The following is a 17,734-nucleotide window of genomic DNA, read 5'->3' on the forward strand; positions in this document are numbered from 1 at the left end:
ATTATTATTATTATTATTATTATTATTATTATTATTATTATTATTATTATTATTATTATTATTTATGCTGCACATACGGTAATCTCTCGCGCCGCTTCTTTCAGCATTACGGTAACGAGAGTCCTGCAAACGAGCCCCGCCTCCAGGAGGTGATGCCCACGTGACGGGCAAAAAAAAAAAAAAGGAAGAACGGGAGTTGGGAAAGCGAGGAAAGTCTCGCGAGAATTGCACCAGGCAACGGCGCAGCAAGATGGCGGCGCCGGAGACGGAGGTGGTAACAGCCGCAGGGCCGGGAGCCGGCCTTGGACAGGTACCGCCGGCGGGGCTCTTCTGCTTTCCCCCTCCCTTTACGGTGTCCATCCCGGGCGGCCTCCTTTCCCCGAGGTGCGATAGGCCCGGGCTTCACCTTCCCCTCGCCCCCGGGGTACTTTCCTTTCTCGCCCCCGCCGCCCCTCCTTCCCTGGGATCACGTGACGGCCTCCAATAGCCCCCCGCCCGACAGCCCCCCCACAAGACCCCCATCTCCCCTTCATTCAGCAACCCGGCTCTTTACAAGTCAGGATTCCTTCCCCCCCCCCACCAAAAAACAACAACCCTGGTCTCTGCCAAGGGGGGGATTTGGGGGCTGGGACTACAACTCCCAGAATCCCCGGCCCGGGCGGCCGTTCTTGTGCTTGGTAGGGGCTTCTGGGAACGGTAGTCCCAATGTCTCCAGAAAGGGAGAAGCCCAGGGGCAGGTTATAGAGATCTTTTTTGGGGGGGGGGAATTAAAAACAACATCTCGGTCCCCCTCTCCCCAATTTTAACCTATTTGGCTAAAAATTCAGCAAGGAAAATGAAGGGTGTGTGTGAAATAAAACAGGGTTTATCAGGGGGCAGGTATCCTAACTGCCCTGGTCGGGTGGAATCGAATGGATCCAAAGGATTTCATCTCTCTCTCTATTCCTTTCCAAAAGAATTTGGTGTTGTACAGGTAGTCCTCAACTTTACAGCGGTTCAACATTACAATGGCACCAGGGGAAAAAGTGACTTAATGACCGTTTTTCACACTTAACGACCGTCGCAGCATTCCCCCACAGTCACGTGATCTGCATTCGGATGCTTGACAACTGACTCATGTTTACGACGGTTTGCAGGGTCCCCCGAGATCATGCGATTCCCCCCTTTTGGGACCACCTGGCAAGCAAAGTGAATGGGGAAACCAGAGTCACTCAACAACCCTGTTCGCTTAACAAATGTGGCAAGAAAAGTCGTAAAAATGGGACAAGCTCACTTTGCAAATGTTTCACTTAGCAACATACATTCTGGGCTCCGATGCGGTCATAACTCAAGAACTGCCTGTTTATGGATTTATTTGTTACAGGTAATCCCTAATCTAAATTTTTGTTTGACCTCCACTCTGCTTTCTGGGCAATTCAATAGAGAGAAAAACATCCCAGAAAAGTAAAATAATTCAATGATAAAATAATCCAACAGTAAAAATCCCAAGCAAACCATGGCAGAAACCCGGCAAGCACCAAACAAATCCACACGACCTAGAAGGGAGCTTCAGTCCTTGCACTGTTTCAATTTCATTCTCGCAATGGCCACGGAGGAATAGGATGATTCACGAATCGTTGGGCCAAGGCTATTTATGGAACTGAATGGCCAATTTGGACAATCATGAATCATGATGGTTTGGCCTTCTATTTCATCAGCTACGAAGCCAAGGACCCGCCTTTCCGATACTCTCCATTCTGGATTGTCAACTTCCTTTTCTCATCTGAGGTTTAGTCAATGGCTTCCAATTCAGGAAGACAGAACTGTGTCCTGTCATTTTTCTTTTGCTCCACTGCTTTCATGGTTATGGACCTGTATCTCAGGAGTTTCCAACCTTGGAAACTTGTGGACTTTGACTCCCAGAATCCCCCAGCCATCTTTTAAGATGGGTGGATTTCGACTCCCAGAATCCCCCAGCCAGCATCTTTTAAGATGGGTGGAACTCAACTCCCAGGATCTCCCAGCCATCGTCTTTTAAGATGGGTGAACTTCAACTCCCAGAATCCCCCAGCCAGCCATGCTGGCTAGGGAATTCTGGGAGTTGAACTCCACATATCTTCAAGCTGCCAAGCTTGGAGACCCCTGCTCTATCTCTGCTTCATCTTTCCTCCCAGGTGAATCCTTGAAGCATCTGTCTCTGAGTAGTACCACCATGTCCATCGACATTTAGCCAGGATTAATTGCTACTTCTCTCCCACCAGGAGAAAAAAAATACTACTGGTGTTTGTTTGCTTTAACATCTCCTTTTGAGCTTTTTTTTTTTTTTGGCTTTTCTTTCTTTCTTTTGGGAAATTGACTTTTGGACTTCCTGCTAGGTACAATTCCCCCCCTTCCCAAAGCAGGCCAGTATCATTCTGCTTTCTTCCTTTTGCAGCATATTTTGCTTTGTAGTTTCCTCCATGGGGAAATGACACAGAGCCCGAATTGTTCCTTCATCTGCTAGATGAATGATTCGTTTCTTTGTCTAGCTTCCTGCTGTTGCAAAGGTTGCTGCCCTGGTGAACTATCAACCTGCAACCTGGTTTAGATGACCAAAATCCACCTCTTTCCCTCCGTCACATGATTTCTAAAAATGTGGCAAGCATCCTGCTCCCCAGTGAGACTTATTCTATTTAAAAAAAAAAAAAAAGAATCCTTTCTGAACTCATGACCAGAAAAGAAATGCCCTGGTTTCTCCTTTGTAAATGCTCATTGTTGTCAACAGCAGCCATTCTTGAACTGTGTACCAGGGGACACTAGTATGTAGTAAGAAACAAATGGGCTAATAAAGAGCCACTATTAAATAAAAACACCCATTCATAGAGGGTATTGTTTGCCTTGAGCGGCCTGGTTCAGTCCTCTTGTCTTCCCCCCCCCTCCACTTGCCCTTTTCTGGAGGGGATAATTCTCTTGTATCTCAACAGTGAGAATTATTGAGTCGTTTATCAGGGCCTGGTGCAGTCTCTGCCTGAGTTATTTCCCAAGGCTCGCTTCTCCAAAGTGAAATATTTCAGTAGAACGGTGCTCACCCATCCCTCCTCTAACAGTGGAAAATTATTTTTTTGTTCTCCAGAAAAGCCATCGATTCAGAGGGTGGAGATATATCCTGGAGGAACGCTCTGTATTTTTTTTGTTTTTATCAATATTTAGTCAACAGTGCTCGGAATGCTGCTGGTTACCAACTGCTTCAGACAGGATAAATGCAAGGAATTACCCTTTCCACACCTGTGGCTCTGCACCCTTTGCTGGGAAACTGCGCTTTAATTCCAACTGCCAGTCATCTGTATCTTTTAAGAGTGGTGCCTTACAATGTGCCTTGGGATTCCCCTGGAACATTTATGATCTGGATGCTTTCACCTACTTCTCCTTTATTCTCCTTACTGCGTCCTCTGCTTTCATTTAATATTCTCTGGTTACAATCTGGCTCTGCCTCTCTTCTGTTTTCAGGTATGAAGGATAATCATACCTTGAAGTCAATCCTGTCTTTTGCATAAGATCGAGTATTTTTTAGAACTATTCAGTCTGGATTTGGAGACTTAATTTCCCCTCTGTAACTGGGGTGAAACATAAGATTTGAGAAACGGTTGGAATCCTCAGCTGGTGAATTTTGACCTTCCTATGCCAAAGACAAATTCAATTACTTCTGTTTTTCAGTTAATTTTATTGGCTTGGTGTGCCCTTAGGAACATAAACTGTGAGTCTGGAACATAATCTGTAAAATGGGATTAACATTGGAAGGTTTCCTATAGCTATAAACAATATAATTTAGGTAGGTGTTGTGCAAATGGTATCATTCAACATTTGAAAAATTAATGCTTTGTTTGATTCCCAAATGGTAATAAAATTAAGGCTTTATAGACCCCCAAAATAAATCCTAATACCAATGTACCTAGGTAAAAAAACACCGTCGAAACCTACTAATTTCCAGACCAATCTAATACTTTTTAGAGGAAGATTTTCAGTCTAGCAAATTAACTAGTCCTTCAACAGTAAAAAGACAAATTTAAGACCCCAATTACTTCGTTAATTGAAAATCTGATCTTCCTTCCCATTTAGGAGTAAGTTGCTTATAAATGGTTATGTGTGGATAATTGCAGTGAGATATATGGTGACCCTTTGCTGAAACTGTTCCCTGAAGATATGTGTGTGTGTGTGTAAAACATCAATGAGAAGTCTTTACATGTGTAATTTTATTGCTGTTGTTGCATAACTTCCTGATAAGTTTAGTCACTTATTAAAAGAATACAGGTCAAAGGTGGGATTAATTGGATAGGTTTCCACATTGGAGGTTAGTATATAGTGGTAGAATCGAGGCTTGTTTAATAGCTGAAAATAAGGTCAGAGCCAAGTTTTAAAGTCATATTTAGGAGGAGACGAAAGATCTCACCAAACTGGTTAGCTGGGGAGGCAAGGCCCAATGAGATTCCTCGGCAAGGGTGGTGTGAGGTTCACAAAGGCATAACACACCCCCAATTTCACACCGACGTACAGGAGATCAAATGGGTTGATTACCCAATTAGAAAACTTCTCGCCATGCGTGAACGTTTTCTGCCTCTGCTTTGGCGTTATCATGAAAACCCGGCAATGCCTCTGAACAACTTAATGGACGTTGTCTTCAGTTGTCCATGCTTGGGGTGGAAAGCCAAGTTGCCATCCTGTGAACATCAATCGATCATCAGAGCAATAGTAAAACATTGGCTTAGGATTTCACTTGGCTGACCACAGCCGGGCCCCAAAGTTCTGTGGCTAAACGAGTCATTTGTTAAACGAGCGTTGTCCCATTTTATGACCCGCCTTGCCGCCATTGTTAAGTGAATCACTGCAGTGGTTTGTTACATGGTTGTTGAGTGAATCTGGTTTCCCCGTTGACACGGCTTGTCAGAAGGTCACAAGAGAGGAATCACGTGACCCCGGAACACAGCAAACCGTCCCAAATATGAGTCAGTTTCCAAGCGTCCGAAGGTTGATCACCTGGCCATGGGAAGCTACGACCGTCCTAAGGGTGAACAACTGTCGTAAGTCACTTTTTTCACTGCCGTTGTAACCTCAATGGTCACTAAACAAACTGTAGTAAGTTGAGGACTGTACTATATCTGCTCTCGTATGCCCTCAACCCAAAGGGATAATGTAGGATGGTTGCCTTTTTCTCTTCCATTTGAAAATGGCTATGAACTCATTTGAAGTTCTTTATGGGGAAGAGGATTTCTAGTTGCTTCTTTTTAACTTAAAAAAAAAATAGGAAGGGAAGGTTTACATCCAGACAATGTGGGTGAAAGGAAGAGTCACGTTCTCTGTCTACTCTCTCCCATAAAGTCAGTTAGATTTTAGATAGATTGGTAGCGATGCTGAAAAAGTAAAAGCACTTTTTCATATAGTTCACATCGTCGGAAACCCATTGCCATAAAAAAAACGGGATTTCTTTTTTGGGGTATTTTTTTTTTTAAATCAATTTTCTACACCGTCCACCTCACCCAAGTTAGAAAATTAAAATGATTTCAAAGGTAATTAAAGATTTAAAGAAATCTGATTTCTTGCGTGTCCCGTAGCTTTTTGTGATGCCCGTCTTTCTCTCTTCTTGTCCCCTGCTTCTAAAGCAAGTGACCAGCAATGGCACCGCGGGGGGCGGCGAAGGGGTCGTGGAGACTCAGCAGCCGAACCAGCCCCAGCAACAAGCCCCGAATGCCTGGCAGATCATCAAAGGCGTCTTATTCAGGTAAAAATCCGCCCCTTCTGGACCCCACCCCCCTCTTCTTGTCTTCACATTGTGCATTATGCAGGATAGAAAGAAGGATGAGCTGGGTGGTGCCAGCGTTGGCCTTAAAGGGCAGGTAGGTGCCTGTCCTTTAAGGCCAACGTGTTCCTGTGTGGTACGAAAAAGCATTAGCTTCTCTAGGAAATTCACAGCTGCCATCTCCAAAGGGGTTAAAACCTATGTAAGCTTACCGAAAAAACCATTCACCCTGGTTCTTCAGCTTTGTTCGGGTATTTTCCCACGTCATTGTAGTTGTGCTTTTAAAGTTGTAGCAATGTTTCGGCAGAATCTCATCTGCCATCATCAGGCTTCTGTATTGTGTCCGTCTGTGAGTCAGACTTTTACAGTGGTTTCAGATTTAAATTTGGGGCAGCCTATTGCTGTGCCAGAATGTTTTTTTCTTCATCCTGATTGGTTGGGAGTCTTGGTCTGTCCAAGTCACCAAGACCAATAAACACAGACTTTAAAAGCACAACTACTATGACGTGGGAAAATACCCGAACTAAGCTACATACATACATACATACATACATACATACATACATACATACATACATATTTGCTGCCAAAAAAGGCACCAGGTTTTATTTTTAAGGGATGTTATCCATTGACTAACCTCACTTGTGTGGCCCCCGGCCTCTTTTTCGCTGTCAGAGGCCTTCAGGAACTACTACTTCCTGTGGCCGGCAAGGCTTTCCGATAACAGAACTCTGGATCGATCCGGAGCTTTCTTATCAGCTACAGAGGCCTTCAGGAAAGCCTTGCTGGCTTTGCCGGCTGTAGAAAAAATGGGCCGGCAAGGCAGGTGTCGGGGTGTGCGAGGCCTGGCTACAACTGTCCAAAGGTATGTAGTAGGACTGTTCCACCTCCCCATCCTAGTTTAATTTTTACCCATGCATGCGAGTGGGCGGGATCTGAATTAGGGTTTATATTAGGCGCACATGTAAAAATCAAGCTAGGACTTACTTTCAGGGTAGGTTGTATTTTCTGGGAAACTGGGTATCTCCCTCTTATCAGTGAATAAGGAACCAGTGGCTTCTCCAGGGTGACCAAGCAAGACTCGTAGAGATGAAATGGAAGCAAGGCCCTTCCCTTTGGCCGCTAGCTTAGTCTTTTAATTACCAGAGCCACACGAGGGTCTGCTTTTCGTTTCGCATCTCAGCAGCTGTTTGCGAAGCCAAGCGTCCTGGTTGCACTGATGATATCACCTAGTTTGGTAATGAAACGTCTGCAATAAAACAACCAAGCTCAGCGAAGACCAAGGATTCCCCCCTCCCCCCCCCCATTGAGCTGCGGTGGCGCAGTGGTTAGAGTGCAGTACTGCAGGCTGCTTCTGCTGCCGGCTGCCTGCAATTTGGCACTTCAAATCTCACCAGGCTCAAGGTTGACTCAGCCTTCCGTCCTTCTGAGGTTGGTAAAATGAGGACCCAGATTGTTGAGGGCAAGAAGCTGACTCTGTAAGCTGCTTGGAGAGGCTGTAAAACCCTGTGAAGTGGTATATAAGTCTAGGTGCTATTGCTATTGTGGCCATTGCGCACGTACACACACACACACACACACCAAAGCCAGGCCTAATAGCAGTGTTCCAATATTTGAGGGGCTTCCACAAAGAGGAGGGGGTTTTCCACCTGAAAGCCAGACAAGGAATAATGGATGGAACCTGAGCAAGGAGAGATTCAACCTGGAAATGAGGAGGAATTTTCTGACAGTGAGAACAGTCAGCCCACGGAACAGAAGTTGCCCACAGAAGTTGTGGGAGCTTCATCTCTGGAGGCTTTCAAGAAGAGACTGGACTGCCATCTGTCAGAAATGGTGTAGGGTGTAGGGGGGGGGGGGGGGGGGGGGGGGGGGGGGGGGGGGGGGGGGGGGGGGGGGGGGTGTGGGGGGGGGGGGGGTCGGGGGGGGGGTGGGGGGGGGGGGGGGGGGGGGTTGGGGGGGGGGGGGCGGGGGGGGGGGGGGGGGGGGGGGGGGGGGGGTTGGGGGGGGGTTGTGGGGGGGGGCGCGGGGGAGGAAAAAAGGGGGGGGGGGTGACGGGGGGAGGGGGGGGGGGGGGGGGGGGGGGGGGGGGGGGGGGGGGGGGGGGGGCGGGGGGGGGGGGGGGGGGGGGGGGGGGGGGGGGGGGGCGGGGGGGGGGGGGGGGGGGGGGGGGGGCGGGGGGGGGGGGGGGCGTGTGGGGGGGGTTTTGGGGTGGTGTGGGGGGTTGGGGGGGGGGGTTTGTGGGGGGGGGGGGGGGGGGGGGGGGGTGCGGGGCAGGGGCGTTGGGGATCCCTGGTGTAGAGGACAGACATTTTGGGCTCAGTTGTGGTCGTAGATCGAGGACTATAAGTAAGAGCCAATGTATTCTAGCACAGTGGAATCTTTGAATATTCAAGGTGACTCAGTGGGAAAGGGCAGAAATGTTGCTTCCAAAACCTTTATTTAAAATCATTACTTCATACTGCTTTCTTGACCTACCTCAGCGATGCGCTTTGGCACCCCTAGGGTGCCAGCCACACATTAAACGTCCAAATGATGAAGCTGTTGAATATTTCAATCTATTAAGTGGCAATCAAATTGGAACCAAGCCAGCATCGAAGTATTGTGGACAAACGCTGCCCTACAGTTTCTTCCCAATTCATGAGTTTGCAAAGAACGCTGCAATTTGGCAAGGGCTCCCTTTCTCATTGCTTAAAATGGATCCACGGATTGCTTTGAAGTTCAAATAATAATTCAACTCGCATTAACTTGACAATTGTCCAAAATGCTATGGCCCACTTTAAGCAGGATATATATATATATATATATATATATATATATATATACACACACACACACACACACACACACACATACACATACATACACACACACACACACACACATATATATATACATTATCTATCTATCTATCTATCATCTTCTGTTTAACGATGTAGATAAGAAACCATACCTTTATGGTTCGTCAGATGATCCAAGCTGGCAACACACACAGGCTCTCCTTGGTTTTCGGGTTTCACTGATGACTCATCAAGCCTCAGAAACTGATAACGCAACCTTGTGGCTTTGTCTTTCCAGTTTGTGGATTTATCTTCAACCCTAATTTTAAACACGGGAGGTTGTTAATGCAACGAACCACAAACAGCACTTTCAGTTTTGGGACGGTATATTGCCACAGATGTCCTCGTCCAGAAATGATTGAGAATCAGATTTAATATAGATTAGATTTGGGGATGAAACTTCCATGAAATGGGACAGGTAGAAACATTCATTTATCCCACTTTGTATTTTTACAAATAACTCAAGGCGGCAAAAATATCCATCACACCTTCCTGCTCTTATTTTTGTCCCATAACAACAACCCTGCGAGGTGGGGAGACTGAGATGGAGGGATCGCCCCAAAGTCACCCAACCAACTGCCTAAGGCAGGACTAGAACTCACCATTTCCTGGTGATTGACCCAGAAGTCACCTCGCCAGATTTTATGCCCAAAACAGGACTAGAACTCCCAGTCTCCTGGTAATTGGCCCAAAGTCCTCCAGCTGATTTTCATGCCTAAGGCGGGACTAGAACTCACCATCTCCTGGTGATTGGCCCAAAGTCACCCAGCCAGCTTTCATGCCTAAGGCAGGACTAGAACTCACCACCTGCTAATTATTGACCCAGAAGTCACCTAGCCAGATTTTATGCCCAAAACAGGACTAGAACTCCCAGTCTCCTGGTGATTGGCCCAAAGTCACCCAGCCAGCTTTCACGCCTAAGGCAAAACTAGAACTCACAGTCTCCCATTTTCTAGCCTGGTACCTTAACCACTAGACCAAACTGGCTGTTTCTTAAATTATTCATTTAATGCTGTTAAGAATATTGATAGATTTTGAAAAAGAACTAAAAATACACACATTTTCTCTCTCTTCTTTACTTGTTTTGGCCAAAATCTCTTTTACAGTCCCTCTATTGATCAACTCTGCCCATTAGCAATGCTTGATATTTACATAGTAAAGTGTTTGGAATATTCCTCATAACAAACATCTGTGGTAGGGTTGACTTAGTGTTGTAGTAGTGAAGAATTGCACAAGGGGTCTGAATTATCAGATTGTTAGCTTGTGTTTAACTCGCATCCTCTGCCAAGAGTCGCATGGAAATGAGATGGGCAGCTATACAAATATTGTAATATAAATACGTCCGCTTAGCAAATTTGTAGAAGAAAATGCATTTGAATCCAGGATCTTTTGCTTCAGAAAATAACTTCTCAGTCAGTATACACTGCTGGTCAGACTCCTGATTTTCAAAATATTTCTTTGCTTCTTGATTTAACCGTTTTGATTAAATTTGGGCCGCGGTGTTGAGGGCCTGATAGAATTCCTCTGCAGATCAATCACCTGCTTGTCACTCAAAAGGATTTCTGGCATTTTCTGCTATAATAAAAGAGGGCCGATACGGATATCAAATCGTTCCAGACTGTTGCCGGTCCCTGCAGGTTGCTAGAATTCTTGCAAAGAGCTCTTGCGCCATCTCATAATTAATTAATCTTTTAACTTATTCATAAGCAAGCCCAAGAATTGTGTAATCGAGTTCTGTAAAAGTGTAACTTAGGAAATGGTTACGGTGATAATTAAGGGGTGGAGATTTATTTTATGACTCTAAAAGCTGCAGGACTATACCACCCCAGTGCTGTCATCAGAAACTGGGGTAGAAAAACTTGATTTTTCCAGAGCTGCTTTTCACCTATGGATTGAATTCACCTACCAAAAGAAAACAAATGTTAACAAGATTGGCAAAACAAAAAGTGGACATCGTGTGCTTACAGGAAGTACACATTAAAGAACAATATAGGAAATGTTTAGAATACCCAAAATTAGGAAGATTATACATAGCCTTGGCAGTACAGAAACAGAGAGGAATAGTAGCATATAGGTGAAACTCGAAAAATTAGAATATCGTGCAAAAGTTCATTTATTTCAGCAATGCAACTTAAAAGGTGAACCTAATATATGAGATAATACTCATTACATGCAAAGCAAGATAGTCCAAGCTGTGATGTGTCATAATTGAGATTATTATGGCTTACAGCTCATGAAAACCCCAAATCCATAATCTCAGAACATTAGAATATTGTGAAAAGGTTCAATATTCTAGGCTCAAAGTGTCCCACTCTAATCAGCTAATTAAGCCATAACGTCTGCAAAGGGTTCCTGAGCCTTTAAATGGTCTCTCAGTCTGGTTCAGTAGGAATCACAATCATGGGAAAGACTGCTGACCTGACAGTTGTGCAGAAAACCATCATTGACACCCTCCATAAGGAGGGAAAGCCTCAAAAGGTAATTGCAAAAGAAGTTGGATGTTCCCAAAGTGCTGTATCAAAGCACATTAATATAAAGTTATGTGGAAGGGAAAAGTGTGGAAGAAAAAGGTGCACAAGCAGCAGGGATGACCGCAGCCTGGAGAGGATTGTCAGGAAAAGGCCATTCAAAAGTGTTGGGGACTTTCACAAGGAGTGGACTGAGGCTGGAGTCAGTGTGTCAAGAGCCACCACACACGGACGGATCCTGGACATGGGCTTCAAATGTCTTATTCCTCTTGTCAAGCCGCTCCTGAACAACAAACAACGTCCGAAGCGTCTTACCTGGGCTAAAGAAAAACAGAACTGGTCTGTTGCTCAGTGGTCCAAAGTCCTCTTTTCTGATGAGAGCAACTTTTGCATCTCATTTGGAAACCAAGGACCCAGAGTCTGGAGGAAGAATGGAGAGGCACACACTGCAAGATGCTTGAAGTCCAGTGTGAAGTTTCCACAGTCTGTGTTGATTTGGGGAGCCATGTCATCTGCTGGTGTTGGTCCACTGTGCTTCATTAAGTCCAGAGTCAGTGCAGCCATCTACCAGGAGATTTTGGAGTACTTCATGCTTCCTTCTGCAGATGAGCTTTATGGGGATGCTGACTTCATTTTCCAGCTGCCCACACTGCCAAAAGCACCAAAACCTGGTTCAATGACCGTGGGATTACTGTGCTTGATTGGCCAGCAAACTTGCCTGACCGTAACCCCATAGAGAATCTATGGGGCATTGCCAAGAGAAAGATGAGAGACATGAGACCGAACAATGCAGAAGAGCTGAAGGCCGTTATTGAAGCATCCTGGTCTTTCATAACACCTCAGCAGTGCCACAGGCTAATAGCTTCCATGCCACGCAGCATTGAGGCAGTAATTGCTGCAAAAGGGGCCCAAACCAAGTACTGAGTACATCTGCATGCTTATACTTTTCAGAGGTCCGATATTGTTCTATGTACAATCCTTGTTTTATTGATTGCATGTAATATTCTAATTTTCTGAGATTGAGGATTTGGGGTTTTTATGAGCTGTAAGCCATAATCATCACAATTATGACAAATCACGGCTTGAACTATCTTGCTTTGCATGTAATGAGTCTATCTCATATATTAGTTTCACCTTTTAAGTTGCATTACTGCAATAAATGAACTTTTGCACGATATTCTAATTTTTCAAGTTTCACCTGTATGCCAGAGAAGGAATTAAGGCAGTATATAAATATGCTGATACAAATGGAAGAATTTTGATGATTGAATTAGAGATGGGTCAAAAACAAATGTTATTAGTTACAATTCATGCCCCAAACGAAAATCAAAGTGAATTTTATAGCAAACTGCATGAAGTCCACATGTCTTAAAGCTACCAAGGTAGAGAAACACCAGATAGGTAATCCTCGACTTACGAACCCAAAATTTCTGCTGCTAATTAGTGACTGTGGGACCCTAATCCTAAATATGAGTCAGTTGCCAAGCATCAAAATTTTGAAGACATAACCACGGTGTGTGTGTGCTGTTGCAACGGTCGTAAGTGTGAAAACAGTCATAAGTCACTTTTTTCAGTGCCGTAACTTTGAACGGTCATTAAATGAACTGATGTAAGTCAGGAACTGCCCTTATTTGATCCTTGAGTTCACAATAATAAAAACCCAACCAAGTTTATGACAGTTGATGAAGCTGAGGACCTCTTTGTCCAAATCTGAATTTCTCTGGAATTCCCCCGTGTGGCCAATGGCTCTTGATGGACAGGTTGGTTTCAAAATGAGTGTAAATTCTCAACATCTTTTTTTTTTCCTCTCATCCTCCAGAATCTTTATTATCTGGGCCATCAGTAGCTGGTTTCGTCGTGGGCCAACGACACAGGATCCATCCACCCCCGGCGGGGCACCCAGGGCGCCAAGCCGCAATCTCTTCCCTAAAGACACTTTAATGGTAAGCGTGGCCAGATCATGAACCCGGATTTTCCAAGAGTTTATAAATAAGTCAGATTTTGACTGTTTGGTAGAAAACGGAGCTATAGGCTCCTTCTCTGGCCGCAGGATTGAAATTGTCTGATTCAGATTTCGTTCCAAAAAGAAATAGAATTCTGTTACTGGAGTTAGGTTGGTTAGATGATTGATTGATTGATTGTTTGATAGACAGATAGACAGATAGACAGACAGACAGACAGATAGATAGGCAGGCAGGCAGGCAGACAGACATACATAGATAGACAGATAGACAGGTAGGTAGGTAAGAGAGATAGAGATATATACACATATAATAGGGATGATAGATAGATATAGATATACATATATAAAAGAGATGATAGATAGATAGATAGCATATCCTGCCTTTATTATTCTGAAATGTAAGACAAATGGTTCTGCCTAGTTTATCTTATTATTATCTTATTATAATGTCTTCTTTCATTTTTACTCTTCTGCATATTTTGTTTGGCTGCTAGATAGTTATTGATGGACATTGTACACACCTCCTCAACGTGTATAGTTATTATTTATTTTTTATCCCAGCTTTATTATTTCTTATAAATAACTGGTGAATATACAGAATATTCCTTCCTCCTCCTATTTTACCCACAACAACAACCCACATGCCTGTGAGGCTTCATGTCTAAGGTGGGACTAGAACTCACAGTCTCCTGGCGATTGGCTCAGACTCACCCAGTCAACTTTTATGCCCGGCAGAACTGGAATTCCCAGTCTCCCAGTGACTGGGCCAAGTCACCCAGTTGGATTCCATGCCTAACGCAGGACTAGAACTCACCATCTCCTGGTTTCTAAGCCAGCATCTTCACACTAGCTCTCTTACCAACTACCAGTTGTAAACATTTAAAGTGCAGTAGATTTTCTGAAGACAAGCCACCAAAGTGATGGATCCAATCTCTACTGAACTACCAATTTTTCCATGTTTCCAAAGAGCTTCAGTCAATAACCCATAGCTTTTTTTCCTTCCAAAATAAAATACGTGGGTCTGTCTAAATAAAATTTCTTCCAGCCTAGAGTTTGGCTTCTGACTCAAGTGTCATGAATGGTTTTTTTTTTTCCCCTTTTCTTTTCCTGGCAGGACCTTCACGTCTTCATATCCGAACACGAGCACTTTACCGACTTCAACACAACGTCGGCGTTGTTTTGGGAACAGCGAGATCTAGTCTACGGGGACTGGGCAAGTGGAGAGAATTCGGATGGCTGCTACGAGCATTACGCCGAGTTGGAAATCCCTGAGGTGTGTGAATAGATGCCATCATGGCGCTCTTCTTTTCTCCGGTTTTCCATGGGCAAGGCTCTTTGCTCATGGCTGAATTTTCCCTCCGCTACAAACGCTCCTTCGTGTGTAGTTTTTCATACCAGATTAACAGATAATCAGAGTAGGAAGGGACCTTGTGGGTCATCTAGTCCACCACCCCCTGCCCAAGCAGGAGACCCTACACCATTTCTGACAGATGGCAGTCCAGTCTCTTCTTGAAAGCCTCCAGGGATGAAGCTCCCACAACTTCCAAGGGCAACTTCTGTTCCATCAGTTGATTGTTCTCCCTGTCAGAAAGTTTTCTCCTTATTTCCAGGTTGAATCTCTCCTTGTTCAGTTTGCATCCATTATTCCTTGTTTGGCCTTGAGGTGCTTTAGAAAATAGCTTGACCCCCTTCCTCCTCTCTGTGGCAGCCCCTCAAATATTGGAAGATGCTCTCCTGTCTCCCCTGGTCCTTCTCTTCCCTAGACCAGCCAGGCCCAGTTCCTGCAACCGTTCTTTATATTTAGAATAGAATAACAGAGTTAGAAGGGAACTTGTAGGTCATCTAGTCCAACCCCCTGCCCAAGCAGGAGACCCTACACCATTTCTGACAGATGGGAGTCCAATCTCTTCTTGAAGGCCTCCAGGGATGAAGCTCCCACAACCTCTGAATGCAATTTCTATTCTGTTCTCCCTGTCAGAAAATTCCTCCTTATTTCCAGGTTGAATCTCTCCTTGTTCAGTTTCCATCCATTATTCCTTGTCTGGCCTTCGGGTGCTTTGGAGAATAGCTTGACCCCCTTCCTCCTCTCTGTGGCAGCTCCTCAAATATTGGAAGGCTGCTCTCCTGTCTCCCCTGGTCCTTCTCTTCCCTAGACTAGTCAGGCCCAGTTCCTGCAACCGTTCCTGTAACCACAGGAAGCATGTCCCAAACCTGTTGCCAAATGGCCATTTTTAACGTGACTATAGGACTCTACAGGCAGTCCTCAACTTACAACCATAATTGAACCCAGAACTTATGTTGCTAAGCAAGACATGGGTTAAGTGGGTTTTGCCCCATTTTACGACCTTCCTGGACCCAGTTATTAAGTGAGTCACAGGATTGTTAAGAGAATCTGGATTCCCCCCACTGACTTAGCTTGTCAGAAGGTCGCAAAAGGGGGATCGCGGGACGCTGCAACCGACCGTCGTAAAGTATGAACCAGGTGTCAAAGCAGCCGAACGTAAATCACATGACCCACTGCCATAAATGCGAAAAATAGTCATAAGTCACTTTTTTTTTCAAGTGCCGTTGTAACTTTGAACTGTTGTAAGTCGAGGACTACCTGTATATGACTCTACGGGTAGTCCTCAACTTACGACCGGCTGCTTAGCAACCGTTCAAAGTTACAACAAAAAGGGGACTTAACCACCCACATTTGAAGTTACAATGGTCCGTCCTTCCCCCCCTTCCTTGGTCATATAACCACATTTACGGCCTTTTTGCAACGTCCCACGTTCATGTAGGGCCATTTTGCCAAAACCCAGCATTTATTTCTGGTGTTTGGCAAAACCGGCCTGCGTCTTTTCCTTAACGACCCATTGTAAAAAGAAAACAATGTTTGTAAAATCAGGTGGGTTAGTCAGGGCCTTTTCTTCAACATTTGAAAGCCTTGCGTTCTTCACGTGGTTGGGAATGAGTCCAGTGATGGGATTAAAATTTTTTACTACCGGTTTGGTTGGTGTGGCTTGGTGGGCGTGATGTGGATTGGTGGGCGTGGCAGGGGAAGGATATACTGCAAAATCCTCATTCCCTCCCCATCCCCCTAACCTGCTTTCCAGCTCCGTTCTCCTGTGCAGGGCAACAAAAGAAGACCCAGCCGATCAGCTGGGACTCAGTGGGAGGCAGGGAATAGATGGGAGTGGTGCCAGTCAGAGGTGGGATTTGCTAGTTCTCCAAACTTCTCAAAATTTCCACTACCAGTTCTCCAGAATTGGTCAGAACCAGCTGAATACCCCCCCTCTGAATGAGTCCTACCCAGTGGTGGGATTCAGCCAGTTCGCACCAGTTTGGGAGAACCAGTTTTGTTAACTTTTCTGAGCAGTTTGGTGAACTGATTGTGGGAAGAAAACATAAGGGCAGAGAGCCGGTTGTTAAATTATTTGAATCCCACCATTGGTCCTGCCAGCCAGTTCCAGCAACAGGGTGGTTTCTGTTGGGCCTTTTCACAAGTTCTGTCTCTACTTCTCCCCTTTCTAGTTTGGTTATCACACAGGTGAAGCTTCCCCAACCTGCTGGCTCTGGCATGCAAGCTCTGCTCACAATTATTTACCTCTGATTTTTCAGAGCGTCCAACACAACGGTTCCATTTACATCCATGTGTACTTCACGAAAAGCGGGTTCCACCCAGATCCCAAACAGAAGAACCTCTACCGGCGCCTGGCCACGGTTCACACATCTCGAAGTAAGCTTTCCTTTTAACCATAGTTTTATTTTTATTTTTTTCAGTTGGAAGCGTAGTGTAGACAGCGGTGGTGGGAAATGCTTTCCATGTTCGACGGGTTTCCACGAAGTAACCCAGTTGTTGGCCTCCATTAATCCTTTCTATAAACTTCCCTCCTCTCCATCACATTGGCCTTTGAAATGCAGAGCTACCAGCAGGAGATGTAGTTCTATAAGTAGTCCTTGACTTACGACCACAGTAGGGGTCTTCATTATATGGCGTGGTGATTAAGTGAGACACCATATGAACTCATTTAATTTTACAATATTTTGTGTCATGGTCGTTAGCAGCAGTAACCCTTAGATTTATATACCGCTTCACAGTGCTTTTACAGCCCTCTAAGCGGTTTACAGAGTCAGCCTCTTGACCCCCCCAACAATCTGGGTCCTCATTTGACTCACCTCGGAAGAACGGAAGGCTGAGTCAACCTTGAGCCGGTGAGGATCGATCTGCTGGCAGTTGGCAGAATTAGCCTGCAATACCACATTCTAACCGCTGCGCTACCACGGCTCATGGCTGTCACAAAGCTACGAAGGAAACAGCTGGAGCAAATTTTTGTCCGCTGTTGAATTAGCATCTTTGGAAAAAATGTCGTAGGGAGAAATGCTCCTGGGTTGTTTTTTTTTTAATGACGGTTTGTTCGCCGCTGCCGCCAGGAAAGAGAAGCCAACAAATAGCTGTATCCAGGAACAGGGATGAGGTTGGTCATCTGCCAACCCAATTTTTTTAAAAAAAAAATACATTCCACCATTTGCAAAATCTGGCTGCAATTAGTCTCTGACACACTCGTTCCATTCCGTGCCTGGAATTAATTGGGCAAATCTATATATGTATAAAAGCGAAATACCCCTCACGCATCATCACGAAATCTCCAGAACCGGAAAGCCTAGAAACTTGAAATTTGGCATGTATGATCCTCTTGGCTTCTAAGTGCTCACTAAGAAAGGATTTTTGGAA

At 45.0% G+C, this 17,734-nt stretch overlaps 1 protein-coding gene across 1 annotated transcript in view; it reads left to right on the top strand.

The window, feature by feature from the left end:
- Window positions 1–229: 229 nt before the first annotated feature.
- CLPTM1 (CLPTM1 regulator of GABA type A receptor forward trafficking) overlaps window positions 230–17,734 on the top strand; it is a 31,947-nt gene continuing 14,442 nt past the window's right edge. Inside the window, exons 1-5 of the mRNA XM_087971155.1 lie at window positions 230–310; window positions 5,613–5,731; window positions 12,874–12,997; window positions 14,132–14,290; window positions 16,621–16,738. Coding sequence (XP_087827281.1) covers window positions 251–310; window positions 5,613–5,731; window positions 12,874–12,997; window positions 14,132–14,290; window positions 16,621–16,738 — 580 coding nt within the window. The 5' untranslated portion in view covers window positions 230–250. The remainder of the gene's footprint in view (window positions 311–5,612; window positions 5,732–12,873; window positions 12,998–14,131; window positions 14,291–16,620; window positions 16,739–17,734) is intronic.

Source organism: Notechis scutatus, chromosome 8, assembly GCF_049901735.1.
Source record: "Notechis scutatus isolate UNSWTSFEM ecotype Mainland chromosome 8, rNotScu1.2, whole genome shotgun sequence".
In the NCBI taxonomy this organism is placed as follows: domain Eukaryota; kingdom Metazoa; phylum Chordata; class Lepidosauria; order Squamata; family Elapidae; genus Notechis; species Notechis scutatus.